Source organism: Monodon monoceros, unplaced genomic scaffold (genome assembly GCF_005190385.1).
Source record: "Monodon monoceros isolate NGI ecotype Baffin Bay Population unplaced genomic scaffold, NGI_Narwhal_1 Super_Scaffold_8, whole genome shotgun sequence".
Taxonomy (NCBI): Eukaryota; Metazoa; Chordata; class Mammalia; order Artiodactyla; family Monodontidae; genus Monodon; species Monodon monoceros.
The window spans coordinates 70,339,808-70,358,758 of record NW_021703785.1 but is presented as its reverse complement, the minus strand read 5'-3'; the positions used below and the strand labels follow the sequence as shown (position 1 = coordinate 70,358,758).

Below are 18,951 nucleotides of genomic sequence, written 5' to 3'. Positions count from 1 at the left end.
TACCTGCCTAAGTCATTTAGATATTAAAAGTAACAAACGAAGAGACTCCCCCTCCCCCTGCCCCAATTTCCACACTGTAGCTGTGAAGAGGGACAGGGACAAACTACTGGAAAAGCAATCACTTACACTTAGAAATGAAGTAGTGAGGTCCCTGTCATGGGAGCATTCAAGCAGGAGTTGGATGGCCATTTTATAGAAGTGGTTCCCATACCAGGAACATGGATAAGGACCTTCCAATTCTAAGGTTCTATGATTTGGGGTCAGTGAGGGGAAAGACTTTAGTATATAGGGTGTGGGGACGTGGTTGACACAAGGACATCATAGCCTTTGGAACGGCTATGGATGAGAGAGAAACCGGGGGTAACCGTTAGTTAGATGCATTTCACCTGTAACCTGCCTTCACCAATCAAGGTCGTTTGAATTGTTACGAAGGACCGGCGTGTCCTCCATGCGGCACGGAGCCTAAACAAGATGTTTTCTAGCATCTTGGAGTCAGCTGTGTCTAATTCACGCGGAGCCTGTTAAGACTGGATAGGACCGCCGACCCTCCAAGGGGGCGTGCGTGAGGGTTACAGGCTCCGAGGCTGTTGGAAGTGAGAGGTCCCAAAGCCCCGCCCTGAGCTCGTGCCCCGGGCCTCCGGCTTGGAGCGCCGAGGCCCGCAGTCTAGTTACGCCTGCGCAGAACCGCGACGACGCACCTTCTCCCAATCCCCTTTCCCCGCCCCCCACGCCCCCGCGCCTGCGTCTTCGTCCCTCATCCCTTAAGTACCCCCGCCCCTCGCCTTCCCGTGAGCGGTTCTGCGGCTTGTGCTGCGGTTTCTGCGTTTGGCTGGCTTGCGGGTAAACCGTGTGTTTGCTGCAGACGTTGGCGTCCCACGTGTTGTGGCTCCTGACGCGGCGGGCAGATGGACCTGGTTCCTTCCGTGACAAGGTGAGACAAGAACTCCTTTTCCTCAGGCGTTTACTAGTTATCCGCAGGACAAGCTTTGGTGCCCTGAGCACCCACCACTGTCGGCAGCGGGGGCCCAGGAGCAGGAGGCCAGCCCAGGCCCGGGGAGGGCGTGCATCTAAACAGACCACCCTGGGAGAGGCGGGGGTGTGCGACTCAACACGTCCCATGACCTCAGACACTCTTGCATTGATTGGTTCTGAGGCGTGGGCGACAGAGGACTTTTTCATAGAATCTAGGCAAAGTAAAGGAAAACTTTGTTTTTAACACCCCCAGAACGTCCATGTTGGATAATTGTCCCTTCTCTTCCATCAGAGTCTAAGCGGTAGATCTTTCCAGATCTCTTTAGAACTAGTGGTAGTTCTGCGGGTGGTCCAAGGAAGGGTGGTAGTTGGATTCACCCTTAAACAGAAACTTCTCGAGGAAGCAGGTGAGAACTGGTAAAAGTTCATAAAGAGCCCATCTGCAAAGCATGACTTGCAGGTGAGCAAGTGAACAGCGCCGGTGGGAGTCACTGTGTTCGCAGGCGGTGCGGGGGCTGCAGCCGCCCTCCCGAGTGAGACGCCTGCTCTGGGCCGCGGGCAGGTGGCCGCAGGGTCCCCACGGGCTGGTCGCCTGCTCCTTTGCTGGTAAAGATTCCGCGTCTCTTACTTGGCACTTTACAGACAGTGGGCGCAGGGCGTCGGTACATCACTTCTAGAGAGCTTCCGTGTTGCCATAGAAACCAGTTGGCTTAGATTTACACTGAAATGGCAAAAGAGCTTTCTAATAAGGACCCCGAGGAGTTGAAACCTCCCCTTCAGCAGGCAGAGAGACTGAAGAGAAAAGGCTCACTTTCTGAATTCCCAGCCCCTAACTGGGCAGCAGGTCACCAGGCCGCTGGAATCTACACTGGTTCATTTATCACCAAGTGTGGACAAACGCAGGGGAGTCTGGGTTATGACAGACGAAGTCAGGTGTTATAAAGCAGTGATCCAGAGCCCATCTGTGTCTTGTGCACACAGTAGGTGCTGGATAAGTTTTTGTTTAAATGACCACATGGTAAAGAAACATGTCAATCACTTGAACGTGCTTGGGTATTTAAAGGCAACTTAAAGAGTATGCGTCAGCATGCAGCCTAAACACCCCACTCTCCGTTTATTTAATACCTTGCCTTCACTTGGCACTTTAAGAATATCTTACTTCAGCTCTTAGCTTTAATACTGCAAGTCAGTTAAATCTGAACGAATGGGGAGGGACTTCCCTGGCTGTCCAGTGGTTAGGACTCTGTGCTTCCACGGCAGGGAGCGGGGGTTCGCTCCCTGGCTGGGGAACCAAGATCCCACATGCCCCGTGGTGCAGCCAAAAAAAAAAAAAAAAAAGTCAACGAATGGGGTTTTTACTCTACGGTCCGACGAGACCTTCAGGCATGATGAACGGGTGAGGTAACCTTAGAAGCTATCCAGGTTGGTTAACTTCACATTTAACTTTAGCCATCCATTTATCTGACTAAAGTCTCAAGTATCTGAGCAATAAAGCAGCAGCCCACTTTAATACGCAAAAGAATGGAAATCAGGAAGTTGTAGCCGCGGTTTTGTAGGGAGAAAAGTGCGACAGCTGTGAGGGAGGGAGGGCTGCGCTGTCTGAAAACCAACTCACGTGGCGCAGTGTCCTGAGAAAACGAACCCCCCAGATCCGCCTCCCGACTCTTCCTATGGGAGCTATCTCTGGGTTTAACACAAGCTGTGTTTGCTCTGGGTAAGTTGCTGACAGTGATCTCTGCAACTCCCTTTTTTCCCCTCTGGAAAATGAAAAACTGCTTTAGTGACTCCAGACAGCTTGGAAGCTGGCAGCAGGATGGTGAGGACGGTGCTGCATCCCACGCTTTTATGAAACCTCCCCCGACATCTGGGCTGCAGCACAGCTCCCAGCTCGTTTAGGTCAATAAGTTGCCTTTAATCCCACTCTGGCCTGTTTCCCACACATTTTTTTAAAGGTATAATTGACTTACAACATTAGCTTCAGGTGTGCAAGATTTGACACTTGCATACATTGCAGAATGACCACAGTAAGTCTTGCTAACATCGTCACCATACAGTTAGAACGTTTTTTTTCTTGTGATGAGAACTTTTAAGATCTACTCCTCAGCAACTTTCAAACAGGCAATGCAGTATCAACTGTAGTCCCCATGCTGTACTTTACATCCTCATGACTTATTTTATAACTGGAAGTTTGTACCTTTTGATCCCCTTCACCTATTCCACCCCCTGCCCCCCACACCTCTGGCAAACCAGCAATCTGTTTTAAGATTCCACATACGAGATGGTTTGGTGTCTGTCCTTTTTTTTTTGTTTTGCGGTACGCGGGGCTCTCACTGCTGTGGCCTCTCCCGTTGCGGAGCACAGGCTCCGGACGCGCAGGCCCAGCGGCCATGGATCACGGGCCCAGCCACTCTGCGGCACGTGGGATCCTCCCGGACCGGGGCACGAACCCGTGTCCCCTGCATCGGCAGGCGGACTCTCAACCGCTGCGCCACCAGGGAAGCCCTGTCCTTGTTTCTGACTTATCTAATTTAGCATGATGCCCTCCAGGTCCATCCATGTTGTCCCACATGGCAGGATTGATTTCTTATGGCTAAACAGTACTCCATTGTTTACATATACCACGTCTTTATCCATTGATGGACATGTAGGTTATTTCCAGATCTTGGCTATTGTGAACAATGCTGCAATGAACATGAGGGTGTCAGTAACTCTTCTCCACATGGTCATTGTGGGATATTATTGTAGTAAGAGCTACTACAAACTGTGCTGGTGTCAGTTTTTCTGTATTTCACATAGTTCAGAAACGAAATCTAAACAAATCTTGACTGTTCAGAACAATCATAGTAATGACTAATTCGAGGAACCGCAGTCCTGGTGGTCACGTTAGACTGCAGGGGTGGCCGGAGTCGACAGTGCAGAGGGGACAGAGCTTTTGGGTGGAGAGGGAGGGTTAGACGGAAGAGTACTTCACTGTGGAGAAGCCGGACACACTTGGGCCGGGTGGTCAGGGGCAGCATCAGTGGTCATAAATCCTGTGGACAGTCCGTGCCCTCGAGACGACAAGAGGAGAATGGCGCTCTCCTTCCCCCAAGCCCATAATCCCAGTCTAATCGTGAGGAACAGGAGACGAACGCCGATAGAGCGCGTCCTTCAATGTCCCCGTCCATCCTCTTCAACACTGTCAAGATCCTCGTAAACAAGGGAAGTCTGAGAAAGTGGCCTCACAGCCAAGGAAGACCTAAGGAGATGTGACAGCTGGTGGTCACGTGTCTTGGATGTGGCCCTGGAACAGAAAGGCACAGGAGGCCTAGCTTGTCTCTGGAATACCCTGGGTTCTTCAGGAGGTGCAGAATCTGATATCTAATGTCTGGTTTTAAAAACTGTTTGAAACAGTGGTATTCAAGCATCTACCTGACAAGTTGTCCTAGCACACATCGTGACCATAAAAATGCAATGTAATAAAATCTTTTAGGAGGAGAAGGGTGTTTGCCCTGAGAGGTCGATAATGACTTCTCAAGGAGGTGACGTCACTTGAGCCAAGCCAGCCACGGAGACCCAGGAGGGCAGGGGGTGGGTGGTGGTTTAGAAGAGAGGCAGGGGAGGTGGGACCAGGTCGTGAGGGGCCTTCCATGCGGTGCTGAGCCGCTGTGCAGACGACGTGGAACTGCCGAAGACCTGCACACAGGGTTGGGGTTTAGGAAGGTTACTCTGCTGTCATGAGAGTCTGGATCGAAAGAGTGGAAGTAGGCAGAGGCTTGGGAAAATTCAGTTTTGCAGGACTGAGATTTGGGGACCCTAAAGCAACAGGATGCTTGGTCTACAGACTGGGAGCTACAGACCCAGGGCATCAGTGGTATTCAGAATGGCAAAGTGGCAATCAGAGACGGTACTTAAAACTATGACAGAAGTAGGTGATCGGAGCCAAAATAAAGTCCAGTATAAAGGCCTGCTGAGATTCATCATAAGGAGGATCATTCTCTTGAAAGTGGGGAGTGGAGGCAAGAGGGGGTGGCGTTCAAGCTCTGCCTCCAGACACGGGACCATGTGAACGTGCAGAGAAGGGAAAGCACCACAGGGGCACGGGAGGGAACACTACCCGTGTGTGTGGAGGTGCGTGGGCCTCCAGAGCTGTGGAAATCCTGATTGGGGTTGGACCAGAGGCCTTGGTTTGAGCTTAACTTACTAGGAAATTGGGAGCTAACTTTCAACTAAAACTTTTTTTTTTTTTTTAATGCAGGGAGTGAGCAAAGCTCTACAAGAACAGAAATCCCAGTGTCAGGACCGCCTGGTAGGTGCAGTTGAGGAAACCAGTGCTGCCGTCCCATAGAAATGCAAGGTGAGCCATGGAGGTGATTTAGTTTTCTAGTAACCATATTAAAGTAAAAAACTGGTCAAATTAATAACTTTATACAACCCAATATGTCCAAGGTATTAGCATGTCAACACGTGGCACTAGTCACATTTCTGGTCCTCAGTGGCCACTGTCTAGAGGTCCTGCGCAGGCTGAGATCCCGAGTGTCAGTAGGGATCACCTGTGTTCTGCCTACAGCAGTGAGAATTAGGAGATGGATTCGTGATCCCAAGTCTTCAAGCTTGGGATATCGTAGCGATGACAAGATGCCACGAACAAAAACAAGGACCACACACGAGTCGGCATCTGCTGTGCAGGAAAAGAGACAGTGTCGCTCTTACGGACAGGATGATTTTTATTTCCATCCTAAATGATTGTCACACCATTATTTAAACACATCTGAAAAATCCTGAAGTAATTTAAACTGAAGGCACAGAACAAATCAAAACATCTAAGCTTAAAATGAGAGAATTCAAATATTTTGACAGTATCAATAAATTATGAACAAGTTTCCATCACCAAATATCATTCTGACCAACAGCTATAGTCTTTTATAATAAAACCAAATTAGCTTAAGCTGATTTCAAGATTTCCATGATAAAAATAATATTGAAAAAAAGTCATCTTTCAAAATATTCATTTAATCACCAGGTTCGCTGTAAGCATTTTATTTATAACAAAGTGGCAGGATATTTGTTGATGGGTGACCACTCCCCAAGAATGATGCATTCTTATAAAATGTTTTAAAAAATAGCAAAGTAGGCTACAAAATTCTATTTGGGGAGCAGGAAAAAAAACTTGTTCTATGTCAATTAGAATAACAAAGCATTTCAATATCAAATTGCTTCAAAAGCCCATCATCACATAACAGTAATATACTGCATAGGGCATCCCACTGCATCTTGGTTAACTGCCGATCATACAGTGTTGCTGAGGGGTTGAACAAGTCAGTAATGATTATTGTTGCCATTTCTTTCTTATTTAGTCAAGAGATATGTTTAAAAACAATCGTTAAAAAACCCACTGGAATACTCTGTGACACGCTACAGAAACAATAAACCCCAGCAAGGCAACTGCTAAGTTTTGAAATAAAGTGGTCATGCTTCATAATATACTGTAGTATTCTGAAATACATTCTCTGACCATCAACACCATTTATTAGAGGTCACTTGGATTAGCTCAGATTCTGAACTAGATTTCTAAATGAAACTTTTTTCAAGTATGCATAATATTCATAAGGTAAAGACTTTCCTCTTATTCACTTCTTTGTGTGTGCTTCCAGTGGACAACTGTGATGGTTAAAAGATAAACAAAATGGGCTGGTCAGTTTTCAAAAACATTTCAAAAAACATGAGATAGTCTAGTGACCAAGAAGGACTGATTGAAAAGTGTTTTTAAAATCTGGCTTAGCAGGTTTCACATGTTAGTATCTTTCAGAATTTTTCCTGAAATAACTAAGTAAAGAAATAATGGGGAAAAATAACGGTTTCTAAAACACTTGAGAATAAAATAAAAAAGGTGTGTCTTCTACTTAGCTGTGATATATATGAATGTGCATTTAACAGCAATATGGTTTCATTTTTATCTAATTACATAAATCACAGAAACATTTCCAGCCAAGTTTGCTGATAGGAGTATAATACAAACTCTAGCAATTTTTAGCAAAAACTGCTTCAAAATTTTCCTACATAACAAAACATTCTCTTGGAAATGAATCTTTAATGCTCTTGGACTGTCCAAGTAAATGCAGCTTTTACCATCTCCAGCTCTAAACTATAATTATCTCCCAAATTCCTTTGTCACTGGATAGTGTTATCTTTTATTCTCTACTATTCTAATAATGGTACATTATTTTTAAAAAATCTCTTTAGGGGTCTCAGGCTTAATGTCTTCATCTATGAGTACTGAGATTAAAGCAGAAATAAAATAAGCCAGAAAAATCACCTTATAAACACCATGAAGTTTTGAAATGTGGCACCGGTGTAATCTGGGAAAGCCTTATCCAAACTCCGAACGCATCCGTTCCCAGCGCTGCCGCCCCAGGGGCAGCACGTGCTGCCCGTCTTGGGCACGTGGAACTCATTTTCTGACTCAGTTAGTGAAAACAGAGCCACCAGAAGTCATCTGACCCAGCCGGCTGGCTCACAGTTTGGGCGGACTTCATTCTTTATTATAGCTCACATTGTGACAGCTGAGAATCTGAATTCTGAAAATGTGGTCTCACAGGGGTTAGTGGAAGACGGGCACTGAGCTGGCAAACGGAAGGAAACCATTTCAATAACAAAGGACGAGCCTAGTGGTTTTGACCCTGCGTATACCCAGCTGTGTCTGCAGCCCCTTACAAACAGAAACTCGACAAAACCAAAGGGTTTTCTTTCCAAGCCCTAAAAAAAAGGAAGATGTTTGACTTAAAACCAACTTCAGAGTCTACACCAGGCTGCCAGGCCAGCAGACCACTGTCAGTGTGACTTTGTTCCTCTGCCCCTTCAGCATGGGGACCAACGCCGAGTGGCTCATGCCCACGGTCGACAGGCCGTTTACGGCCACGATCATGTCTCCACACCTGCACAACGACAGACAGAGACAGTCACTGTTTCTGTGATTCTGAAACTGTTATCCCGGGACTTGCTTCGCAGGAAAACCACTGTCAACGAGTAGGCTACACTGTTTACTTTGAGAGACATCTGGGGTGGTTTTTAAGCCTATGTTGGCTTTCCCTTGCCAATCAGGGACGCCCCTTGCCAGCCCCTCCTCTAACTGGCAGATGGTGTTAAGGGCAAGCAGAATAATTTTCATATAAGCTTAAGCAACATATAGTTCAGAGAATAAATCTGCGGCCTCTTTTTTTTTTTTTTTTTTTTTTTTGTGGTACGCGGGCCTCTCACTGCTGTGGCCTCTCCCGCTGCGGAGCACAGGCTTCCGACGCGCAGGCTCAGCGGCCATGGCTCACGGGCCCAGCCGCTCCGCGGCACGTGGGGTCTTCCCGGACCGGGGCACGAACCCGCGTCCCCTGCATCGGCAGGTGGACTCTCAACCACTGCGCCACCAGGGAAGCCCCTGCTGCCTCTTTTAAAAATACCAGATGATACATTTGGACGGTGTTGCTGATTTTCATTGTTCATCCTTACCGCTCATACATTCGAGGGCTCAATTAAATTGAGAATAAGACCCGCACCTCCTCTGTCAGCTACGCATGCTCACTGTCCTCCAAGGCGAATTACCACAAATGGATGATGAATCCGAAGACCTTTCTAGCCTTTATGATTTTTAGTCTTTAGTTTGAATACAAATATGCTACTTTATTGTGAGCTACTTCAGTTTCTTTTTGGAAGTAAGTGGAAGTTAGTTTATAATTTGCATGAGACCCAGACTGGTTGAGTAACTTGGCTAAGAGAACGGTTAAGTCATCCCCCCATTCCTCTTTCCTCCTAAAATAATGATGTTTTTCTATCTGTGTCAGGGTAAGACTGATCTGGAGCACACTCACCCTGATCGACTTGTCCCAATATTCTCGAGCTGTCACTCTGTGTTTGCAAACAGTGTAAACTCCCCATTTGTGCAGCACGCTGACGAGGCTGTCAGCATCCACTTTTTAAGAACCGTTTCTTTCATCCAAAACTAGGCACTAAGAACTTGGTCACCCGTCTCCTCTGCTTGTGTAATCTCTTGATATAAGACCTCTTTCTTCTCACCGTGCCTGAGCTTTGAAAAAGAGGCGGCACTGAGATTGAGAGAGTACTTTTTGCCCAGTGGTGACAGTAGCAGGGCTGAATGGCAAAGGCTCTGAGCCACACGGTCTCGGTTTAAATCACTGTCAACTACTCCCAGCTGTTCGACTGTGGGCAGGTTTTTAACCTGTCGAAGCCTCAGTTATCTTGCATATAAAATAGGAACCACAGCAGCACTTACCTCACAGGTTACTAAGAAGATTCAGTAACCCGTGCCCAGCACCTAGTCCTGTGCCTGGCCCGCACATCATCCATCCAGTGTTGACGAAGACTTTACTACATATGCAAGGCCCTGTGATGGCTGCCAGGGATATAACAAGAAATGCAACAAAATCCCTCCCATGTGGACTTGCATAAATTGAATGTTAGGCTGACATAAGTGCTGCAGAGAAAAAGTTACCTAATGACAGGACTGGACCCAAGTGTTCAGAGCAAGTTGTCACGTCACAATGTGTCGAAACGACTCAGCTTTATTTTGTCAATCTAATAACAGGCACTGAACCTATGAGTGCCAAGATGGTAAAGGTGATGCTTCAGTCTAGATCAAGGCTGGCAAACTGTTCTGTAAAGGGCCAGATGGTAGATAAATATCTTGGGCTCTGTGAATCACTGGGCTCTGTCACAGCCACTCGGCTCTGCCAGCGTGGCTCGGAAGCAGCCACGGGTGATACGCAAACGAGTGAGCGTGGGCATGTTCCAATAAAACTTTATAAAAACAGACACCAGGCTGGATTTGGAGCTGACCCCAGTCTAGAATAAACACAAAGTACATCATTAAACATAACAAGACTCACTTTAATCTTCCATCGTAATAAGCAGGAGTTCCCAAGACAATGGTTTTAATGAAGAAAGGCTGATTGGTGTGGTTTTCTTCATATCCACCAACGATACTGAAGCCCCAGCTTCCCAAGTAACTTCTTCGCAAAACTATATCATGGCAGCTGTGAAGGGCACTGTAAACAAAAACAGAAATCAAGAAAAATTAGTGGGAAGGCTTTTTATAGCCTGTTCACCTTTGTTTTAACTACACACCATGTTACGTGCATCATTGTTGGGGAGCAATAAACAACGTGCTAGAACTTCTCATCTGGCCTACTTTCTTAGCTCAGTGATCAGCATTTAAAAAGGCTCCTGGGATGCAGAAGAGTCCCACACAGTGGCCTGATATTTTAGGACAGTGCAGGTTATTTTCATTATTCTGAATCTTCTGCAAAAAAACAAAACACAGATGAGCAGTTGTCTGGTACACCCAGCAAATCATAGTGGAAGAGCCTCCCTCTTAGGAAAACCAGAGCTGCTACCCTAGGTGGCGGCCCCTGTGACCCACAGTTGTTGAGTGCGGGTTTGCATACAATAGAGACCTCCGAGAATCCACAGAACAGTGGCTGTTTATTGACAGGTATTCTTTTGACACAGGTGGGCTCAAAAACAGGTTTTACTATCCTGTGTATTTATTTTTTAACTTTATATTGGAATATAGTTGATTTACAGTATTGTGTTTCAGGTGTACAGCTAAGTGATTCAGTTATACACATATACATATCCATTCTTTTTCAGATTCTTTTCACATATAGGTTATTACAGAATATTGCATAGAGTTCCCTGTGCTATACAGTAGGTCTTTGTTGGTTATCTATTTTATATGTAGTAGTGTGTTTATGTTAACCCCAAACTGCTAATTTATCCCTCCCCACCATGTTTCCCTTTGGTAACTGGAAGTGTGTTTTCGAAGTCCATGACTCTGTTTCTGTTTTGTAAATAAGTTGATTTGTATCATTTTTTTTAAGATTCCACATATAAGTGACATATGATAATTGTCTTTCTCTGTCTGACTTCACTTAGTATGATAATCTCTAGGTCCATCCATGTTGTTGCAAATGGCATTATTTCACTCTTTTCATGGCTGAGTAGTATTCCATTGTATACACGTACCACATCTTTATCTGTTCTCTGTTGATGGACGTTTAGGTTCTTTCCATGTCTTAGCTATTGTAAATAGAGCTGCAGTGAACATTGGGGTGCCTGTATCTTTTCGAATTATGGTTTTCTCTGGATATATGCCCAGGAGTAAGACTGCTGGATCGTATGGTAGCTCTGTTTTTAGTTCTCTAAGGAACCTCCATACTGTTCTCCATCGTGGTTGTACTAATTACATTCCCACCAACAGTGTTGTTGGGTTCCCTTTTCTCCACACCCTTTCCAGCATTTATTGTTTGTAGACTTTAATGATGGCTATTCTAACTGGTGTGAAGTGATACCTCATTGTAATTTTGATTTGCATTTTTCTAATAATTAGCAATTCTGAGCCTATTTTCATGTGCTATGTGGCCATCTGTATGTCTTCTTTGGAGAAATGTCTGTTTAGATCTGCCCGTTTTTTAAATTGGGTTTTTTTTTTAATATAGAGCTGCATAAGCTATTTGTATATTTTGGAGATTAATCCCTTGTCAGTCGCATCGTTTGCAAATATTTTCTCCCATTCTGTGGGTTGTCTTTTCATTTTGTTTATAGTTTCCTTTGTTGTGCAAAAGCTTTTAAGTTTAATTAGGTCCCATTTGTTTACTTTTGTTTTTATTTTCATTACTCTAGGAGGTGGATCCAAAAAGATATTGCTGTGATTTATGTCAAAGAGTATTCTGCCTGTGTTTTCCCTTTAGAGTTTTAAAGTATCTAGCCTTACATTTAAGTCTTTAATCCATTTTGAGTTTATTTTTGTGTATGGCGAGACCTGTGTATGGTGTATCTTCATTGATTTACATGCGGCTGTCCAACTTTCCCAACACCACTTGCTGAAGAGACTCTTTTTCCATTGTGTATTCTTGCCTCCTTTGTCAAAGATTAATTGACTGTAGGTGTATGGGTTTATTTCTGGGCTCTCTATTCTGTTCCATTGATCCATATGTCTGTTTTTGAGCCAGCACCACCCTGTTTTAATTACTGTAGCTTTGTAGTACTGTCTGAAGTCTGGGAGGGTTATGCCTTCTGCTTTGTCTTTTTCTTCAGGATTACTTTGGCAATTCTGGGTCTTTTATGGTTCCATATGAATTTTAGATTATTCTAGTTCTGTGAAAAATGTCATTTTATAGGGATTGCATTAAATATGTAGATTGCTTCGGGTAGTATGGCCATTTTAACAATATTCTTCCAATCAATATCTTTCCATTTCCTTGAGTCATCTTCAGTTTCTTTATTCATGTTTTATAGTTCTCAGGGTGTAAGTCTGTCACCTCCTTGGTCAGGTTCATTCCTGAGTATTTTATTTTGGGGGGTGCAATTTTAAAAGGTATTGTTTTTTACATTCCCTTTCTGATAGTTCATTGTTGGTGTAGAGAAGTGCAACTGATTTCTGAACGTTAATCTTGTATACTGCTAACTTGCTGAATTCGTTGATCAGTTCTAGTAGTTTCTGTGTGGCATTTTTCTCATATAGTATCATATCATCTGCATATAATGACAGTTTTACCTCTTCCTTTCCAATTTGGATGCCTTTTATTTCTTTTTCTTGTCTGATTGTTGAGGCTAGGACTTTCAATACTATGTTGAATAGAAGAGATAAGTGGACATCCTTGTCTTGTTCCAGATTTTAGCAGGAAGGCTTTCAGCTTTTCACCATTTAGTGTTATATTGGCTGTGGGTCTGTCATAAATAGCTTTTACTATATTGAGATATGTTCTCTCTATACCCACTTTTGTAAGTTTTTTTTTTTAAATCATGAGTGGATGTTGAATTTTGTCAAATGCTTTTTCTCCATCTGTTGAGATGATTACGTGGTTTTTGTCTTTTGTTGATGTGGTATATCACATTGATTTGCTTATGTTGAACCATCCTTGCGAACTTGGGTGAGTCCCACTTGGTCGTAGTGTATGATCTTATGTGTTATTTTCTTGAGAATTTCTGCATCTATATTCATCAAAGATATTGGCCTGTAGTTTTCTTTTTCGGTAGTGTCTTTGTCTGGTTTTGGTATCAGGGTGATGATAGCTTTATAGAATGTCTTTGGGAGTGTTCCCTCCTCTTCAGTTTTCTGGAAGAGGAGTGTTCCCTCCTCTTCAATTTTCTGGAAGAGTTTGAGAAGTATTGGTATAAGTTCCTTTTTGTATGTTTGGTAGAATTCGCCTGTGAAGCCATCTGGGTCCTGGACTTTTTGTTTGTAGGGAACTTTAAAATTGCAGATTCTATTTCACTTCTAGTGACTGCTCTGTTCAAATTACCTATTTCTTCTTGATTCAGTTTTGGTGGGCTGTTTGTTTCTAGAACCTTGTCCATTTCTTCTAGGTTGTTGAATTTGTTGGCATATAATTGTTCATAGTATTCCCTTATGGTTTTTGTATTTCTGCGCTATTGTTATGTCTCCTTTTTCATTTCTTATTTTGTATATTTGGGTTCTTTCTCTTTTCTTCTTGGTGAGCCTGGCCAGATCCTTTCAAAGAACCAGCTCTTGGTTTTACTGATTATTTTTCTATTGTTCTTCTAATCTCTATTTTATTGATTTCTCCTCTGATCTTTATTATTTCCTCCTCCTGCTGACTTTAGGTTGTTTGTCCTTCTTATTCTTTTATTAGGTTGTTTATTTGAGATGAAGGCCTGTATTGCTATGAACTTCTCTCTGAGAACTGCTTTTGCTGCATCCCATAGATATTGTATGGTTGTGTTTTCACTGTAATTTATCTCAAGGTATTTTTTAATTTCCTCTTTGATTTCCTTGTTGACCCACTGGTTTTTTAGTAGCATATTGTTTAGTCTCCATGTAACCATTTCCCCCCCCCATTTCTTTTTCTGTGGTTAATTCCTAGTTGCATGCCATTGTGGTCAGAAAAGATGCTTCAGATAATTTCTATACTCTTAAATTTGATGAGGCTTGTATTTTACTCTAGTATGTGGTCAATCCTAGAGAATGTTCCATGTGTACTTGAAAAGAATTGTATATTCTGGGGTTTTTTTGGTTGTAATGTCCTGAATATATAAATGAAGTCTAACTGTTCTATCAGTTAGGATCTTTATTGCTTTACTGATTTTCTGTCTAGAAGATCTGTCCACTGATGTGAGTGGGGTGTTAAAGTCTCCTACTGTTATTGTATTCCTGTCCATTTCTCCCTTTGTTTGTTAGTATTTATGTATTTGGGTGCTCCTACAATAGGTACATACATATATGTTGATTAGTGTCAAATCCTCTTCTTGTACTGATCCTTTTATCACTATATAGTGTCCTTCTTTATCTTTCTTTATGGTCTTTGTTTTAAAGTCTAGTTTGTCTGAGTATTACAACCCCCGCTTTCTTGTCATTTCCATTTGCGTGAACTATCTTTTTCCATTCCCCCACTTTCAATGTATGTGTCCTTTGCCCTAAAGTGGGTCTCTTGTAGGCAGCATATTGTGGGCTCTTTTTTTTTTTTAATCCAATCTGCTACTCTGTGTCTTTTGATTGGAGCATTTAATCATTGACATTTAAGGTAATTATTGATAGATACGTATTTACTGCCATTTTAAACCTTGTTTTCTCATTGGTTTTATACTTCTTCTTTGTCCCTTTTTCTTTAGTGGTTTAATGATTTTCTTTTGTATTATACTTATGTTCTCTTTGGTTTCTGTGAATCTATTGTATACTTTTGATTTGTGGTTAACCCTGTTTTTCAAGTATGTTACCCCCTTCCTATATCTATTTGCCTTAGATTGAGCCTGTATTATGACTGCCAAACACATTCTAGGAAAAAAAAGTCTACATTTTCTTACTCTCATCCCCCACGTTTTATGATTTTGGTGTCCTCTTTTACATCTTCATGTTCATCCTTTTGCTGTTCATTGTGATTATCATCACTTTCACAGAATTTTTTTTTTTTAATCTGTGTACTGGCTTATTTAAGTGATTTACTTTCCACTTGTGACTTTCTCTTTTCTATAGATTCTTCTTTTTTATTTGGAGAAGACCTTTCAATATTTCCTTTAGGATAGGTTTAGTATTGCTGTATTCTTTTAGTTTTTGCTTGTCTGAGAAATTCTTTATCTCTCCTATTCTAAATAATAATCATGCTGGGTAGAGTATCCTAGGTTGCATATTTTTCCCTTTCAGGACTTTGAAATCTTGCTACTCCGTTTTGGCCTGCAACGTTTCTGTAGAGAAATCAGCTGATAGCCTTATGGGGGCTTCCTTTATTATTAACTCTTTTTCTCTTGCTGCCTTCAGAATCTTCTCTTTAACTTGTGCCATTTTTATTATAATATGTCTTGGTATAGGTCTGTTTGGGCTTATCTTGTTTATCCTGTACCTGGATATCTGTTTCCTTCTTTAGGTTTGGGAAGTTTTCAGCCACAATTTTTTCAAATACATTTTGGTCCCCTTTTCTGTTTCTTCCCCTTCTGGAATTCATATTGTAAGTAGATTGGCCCACTTTATCCCATACGTCTCTTATATTGCTTTCATTATTTTTCGTTTGGTTTTCTGTCTGCTGTCCTGATTGGGTGATTTTCATTATTCTACCTTCCAGGTCACTTATTCGTTTTTCTGCCTTATTCATTCTGTTGTTCATTGCCTTTAGCTCAGCTTTCATCTCTGCAAATGAGTTTTCTTGGCTCCTCTTTATAGTTTCTAGCTCATTTTTACAGTACTCTGCATTTCTGTCCACAGCCTTTCTTAATTCCTTCAGTCTAATAGACACCCATTTCACAAGAAGATAATGAAAATACTGAAGAGGTCTGTTTCATTGTTTGTTCTTTCTGGGGAATTCTCTTGGTCATTTAATTGGGAGTGGTTCCTCTGCTTCTTCATTTTACTTACATTTGTTATATTGTATTTCTTATATTTAGTTATATATCTCTTACTCTGTGGCCTTGGAGTGCTATTTATACTTAGGGGCGTTGCTGTGTAGCGTGTGTGGGTTTAATATATTTGGTGCGAGGGTTGTTTTTAGTATGGATGCATGTCGCCTATTTCCTCAGCATGTGCTGATCATTATCCCCTTGATAGGGAGTGTGCTGATGCCTGGTCCTGGGATTCTGGGTGGTGGTGGCAGCTCAGGCTCACCCCTGGAGCACGTGATGGGAGCGGAGGTAGCTCACGACCACTCCTGTAGTCCAGGAGGGAGGTGGTAGTGGCTTGTGACTGCTCCTGGCGTCTGGGCAGGAGGCGGCTTGCTACTGCTCCTGGAGCCTGTGCAGGCAGTGTCCTGACCTCTGAGCGCACACACAGGGGAAAGGGCTACAGTGGAAGGTCCTGCCCCTCCCCTTGTGCATCCCCCAAACAATGGTGCCTGGCTTCTAAGGTGGCCCAGGCTTCCTCCATGTGTACCCTCAGGTGCAGTCACAGTAGATTTCAGCCCCCCACCCCCCACGGCTGTTTCTGCACAGCCAACCCCAGTCCTCTCCCCAGGTCTGATCTCCAAAGGCCAAGTTCCAGCATCCACCTGCACGGGCAGACATGTGTCTCAGGCTGGGGAGTGCAGGGTGGTGGCACTGACCATCTGTGCAGTCTTCCCACTGCTCTGGCTGCCATAAAACCAGCTGCTGCGTTCTCCTCTGAGGTTCTGAAGCTCCCCTTCTGTCCTGGCTAATCTTCCCACTGGTGAGGGGGCCTTCCAGGATGCAGGAACCTTTCCTCTTTCACAGCTCCCTCCCAGGGGCACAGGTCCTGTCCTGATTCCTGTCTCACTTTCTTTTTCTCTTTCTTTTGTCCTACCTGGTTATGTGAAGATTTTCTTGCCCTTTCAGCAGTCTGAGGTCTTCTGCCAGCATTCAGTAGATACTCTGTGAGAACTGTTCCACATGTAGATGTATTTGTGGGAGAAGGTGAGCTTCCCGTCCTACTACTTCGCCATCTTGATCACTTATCCACTTTTCCTTCTCAGGATTGCTTTGGCTTTTTGGGGTCTTTTGTGTTTCCATACAAATTTTTTAATTTTTTTAGTTCTGTGAAAAATGCCATTGGTAATTTGATAGGGATTGCATCGACTCTGTAGATTGCCTTGTACTATCCTGTGCATTTCTCATCCAAAATCTTTGTTATTCTTCCTGGCACATCAGAAAATGCTCTGAACAAAGGAAGAGGTACTGACCCCAAAACTAGCCTGGAATAACAAATAAGGGAAGCTACAAGAAGCATGGGGGTTTCTCCAGGACGCCATTGGCCTCGGCCTGTGCAGCAGCAGGGTTGGGCACTTGGGCAGAGCTGCTCAGCATGAGGGTACAACTTCACAAACAAAGCTCTGGGCTGAGTGTTTGATAAGATCAGTTAGGTTCCTTCTGACAGCTGACACCTCACAACTTAGATGGCATGTCTGCAGGAGTTGAATAGGAACCATTTAAATCTATGTTGACTTTTTAATGGGGAAAAAAATCAGTTTTTAAACACATGAAGCAGTTAATCATCTCTGTCGTGAAAAATCTCTCCACAGGGGCCCTAGAGTTCCCTGAAACAGTTATTCTATTACAGTTTTATGCCCTCTTTTTTTTTCCTTCTTCTTTTAACTGAGAGGACAAGTCAGCAAGTTAAATTAATAAATGAAATCCAATAATATCCTTGCTTTTTGTGTTATTCATGTGAAAGTACTTTATAAACCATATAGCACTGTATAAATGCTAGTTATTATAAATTTATTCCACGTGAAGCTAGATGGCTCAGAAACGGGCATATTCTTATTGCTTATTTTAAAGAATCAGTCATTTTCATAACAGTTTAAAAGTCAAAACGTTTCATCATATTTCAGTTTTCAGGATTCTTCTGTACAATAAGAATCTAAACTGAGCTGGAAACAAATGAAGATGGTAGTTCACATCCTCTCTACCTCAATACCAAATTACACAACTACCACCTGGAGGTTCCAAAATGTCTCACGACCAGACACCGACCAACTACAGAATGTCCTGTCTGGTGAGCCGGTCATGAGCTGTGACCTCCTCCTAAAGGGGGTCAAGAGCAGTAACGCTTGAACACCAAGGGTGTGGCCTAAAGACTCTTATGTCCAATAAAAACTCAGTTTTACACTCCTTTGTAGGAAGAGTGGGGCTTTTAGAAATACTTCTGGGATAGGGAAAGGCCCCACACTTTGACCTATTTTTTCCGGTGAAAAAATGCACATAAGTCTAAGCATGTATCAGAGTGAATGTTGGTAAAGCTGTTCTAAGCAAGAGACTGACCACCCAATCTCATAGCTGGCCCACTGGGGAGCCTTTTGTAGGAATGAACAGAATAGCTTTATTTATTTTTGTAAACAGAGGTAAGTCTTTTCAGCTTCGTTCTTAATCTGCTGTGCTATACCCCGATGAAGGCTGCAATTGCGATTTTCCATAAAACAACAGAAAAGCTGCAGTACCTGGGCAGCCCAAGCCACATGACCCATGACGGGGACCAGCTGGCATCATACTCATTCTCGCTGACAGTGCTGGGCTGCTCATCTGGGCCGTGGGTGGCCTCCTCCACAACCTGCACCTCCAGTGCTTTCAGGGCCACCGTGGGCGATGTGGCGCTGGCCTTCAGCATAGCCACAGCCTCACTGTGACTTAAACTGGTCAAATCGATGCCATTGATATTCAACAAGATGTCACCTGTTCAAATAAGGGAGCAAGAAAAATGAGCCACCAAGTGATTACTTCCCTGTAAATCCTGTTATCTGTAAACTAATTAACAAAGGTTAGTTCCAAAAACTCAGATGACATAATAAGGGAAAAGACCATTTTTCTCTTTATAATTCTTAGAATACTGAGGAAAAATCCAATTCATGGACAACACTCCAAAACAATTCAAAAATTTTAAACAATTCAAAAATTTTAAGTAATGTAATAATATGTAGGAAAAGGTTTGGCTCGAGGCTCTGGAATTCAGTTGGGGTCCACGTCATCAGCCCTGGTATAGCTGTGGACGGGCCCTGGGCACCTTCATTTCTCTTCTTACCCTTCCTTCCAATTAGAAAG

At 43.2% G+C, this 18,951-nt stretch overlaps 1 protein-coding gene across 3 annotated transcripts in view; it reads right to left on the bottom strand.

Annotated features, from left to right (window-relative positions):
* Window positions 1-4,738: 4,738 nt before the first annotated feature.
* The window catches only part of LNX2 (ligand of numb-protein X 2), an 89,058-nt gene continuing 74,845 nt past the window's right edge, over window positions 4,739-18,951 (bottom strand). For 2 of the 3 annotated variants that reach the window (XM_029210187.1, XM_029210188.1), the window contains exons 8-10: window positions 18,354-18,585; window positions 9,846-10,004; window positions 5,663-7,886 (exon numbers count right to left, since the gene is read on the bottom strand). In XM_029210187.1, the coding sequence (XP_029066020.1) occupies window positions 7,751-7,886; window positions 9,846-10,004; window positions 18,354-18,585 (527 nt within the window). In that variant the 3' untranslated portion in view covers window positions 5,663-7,750. Of the gene's footprint in view, window positions 5,633-5,662; window positions 7,887-9,845; window positions 10,005-18,353; window positions 18,586-18,951 lie in introns of those variants that run through there. The other variant, XM_029210189.1, reaches the window with a different exon arrangement.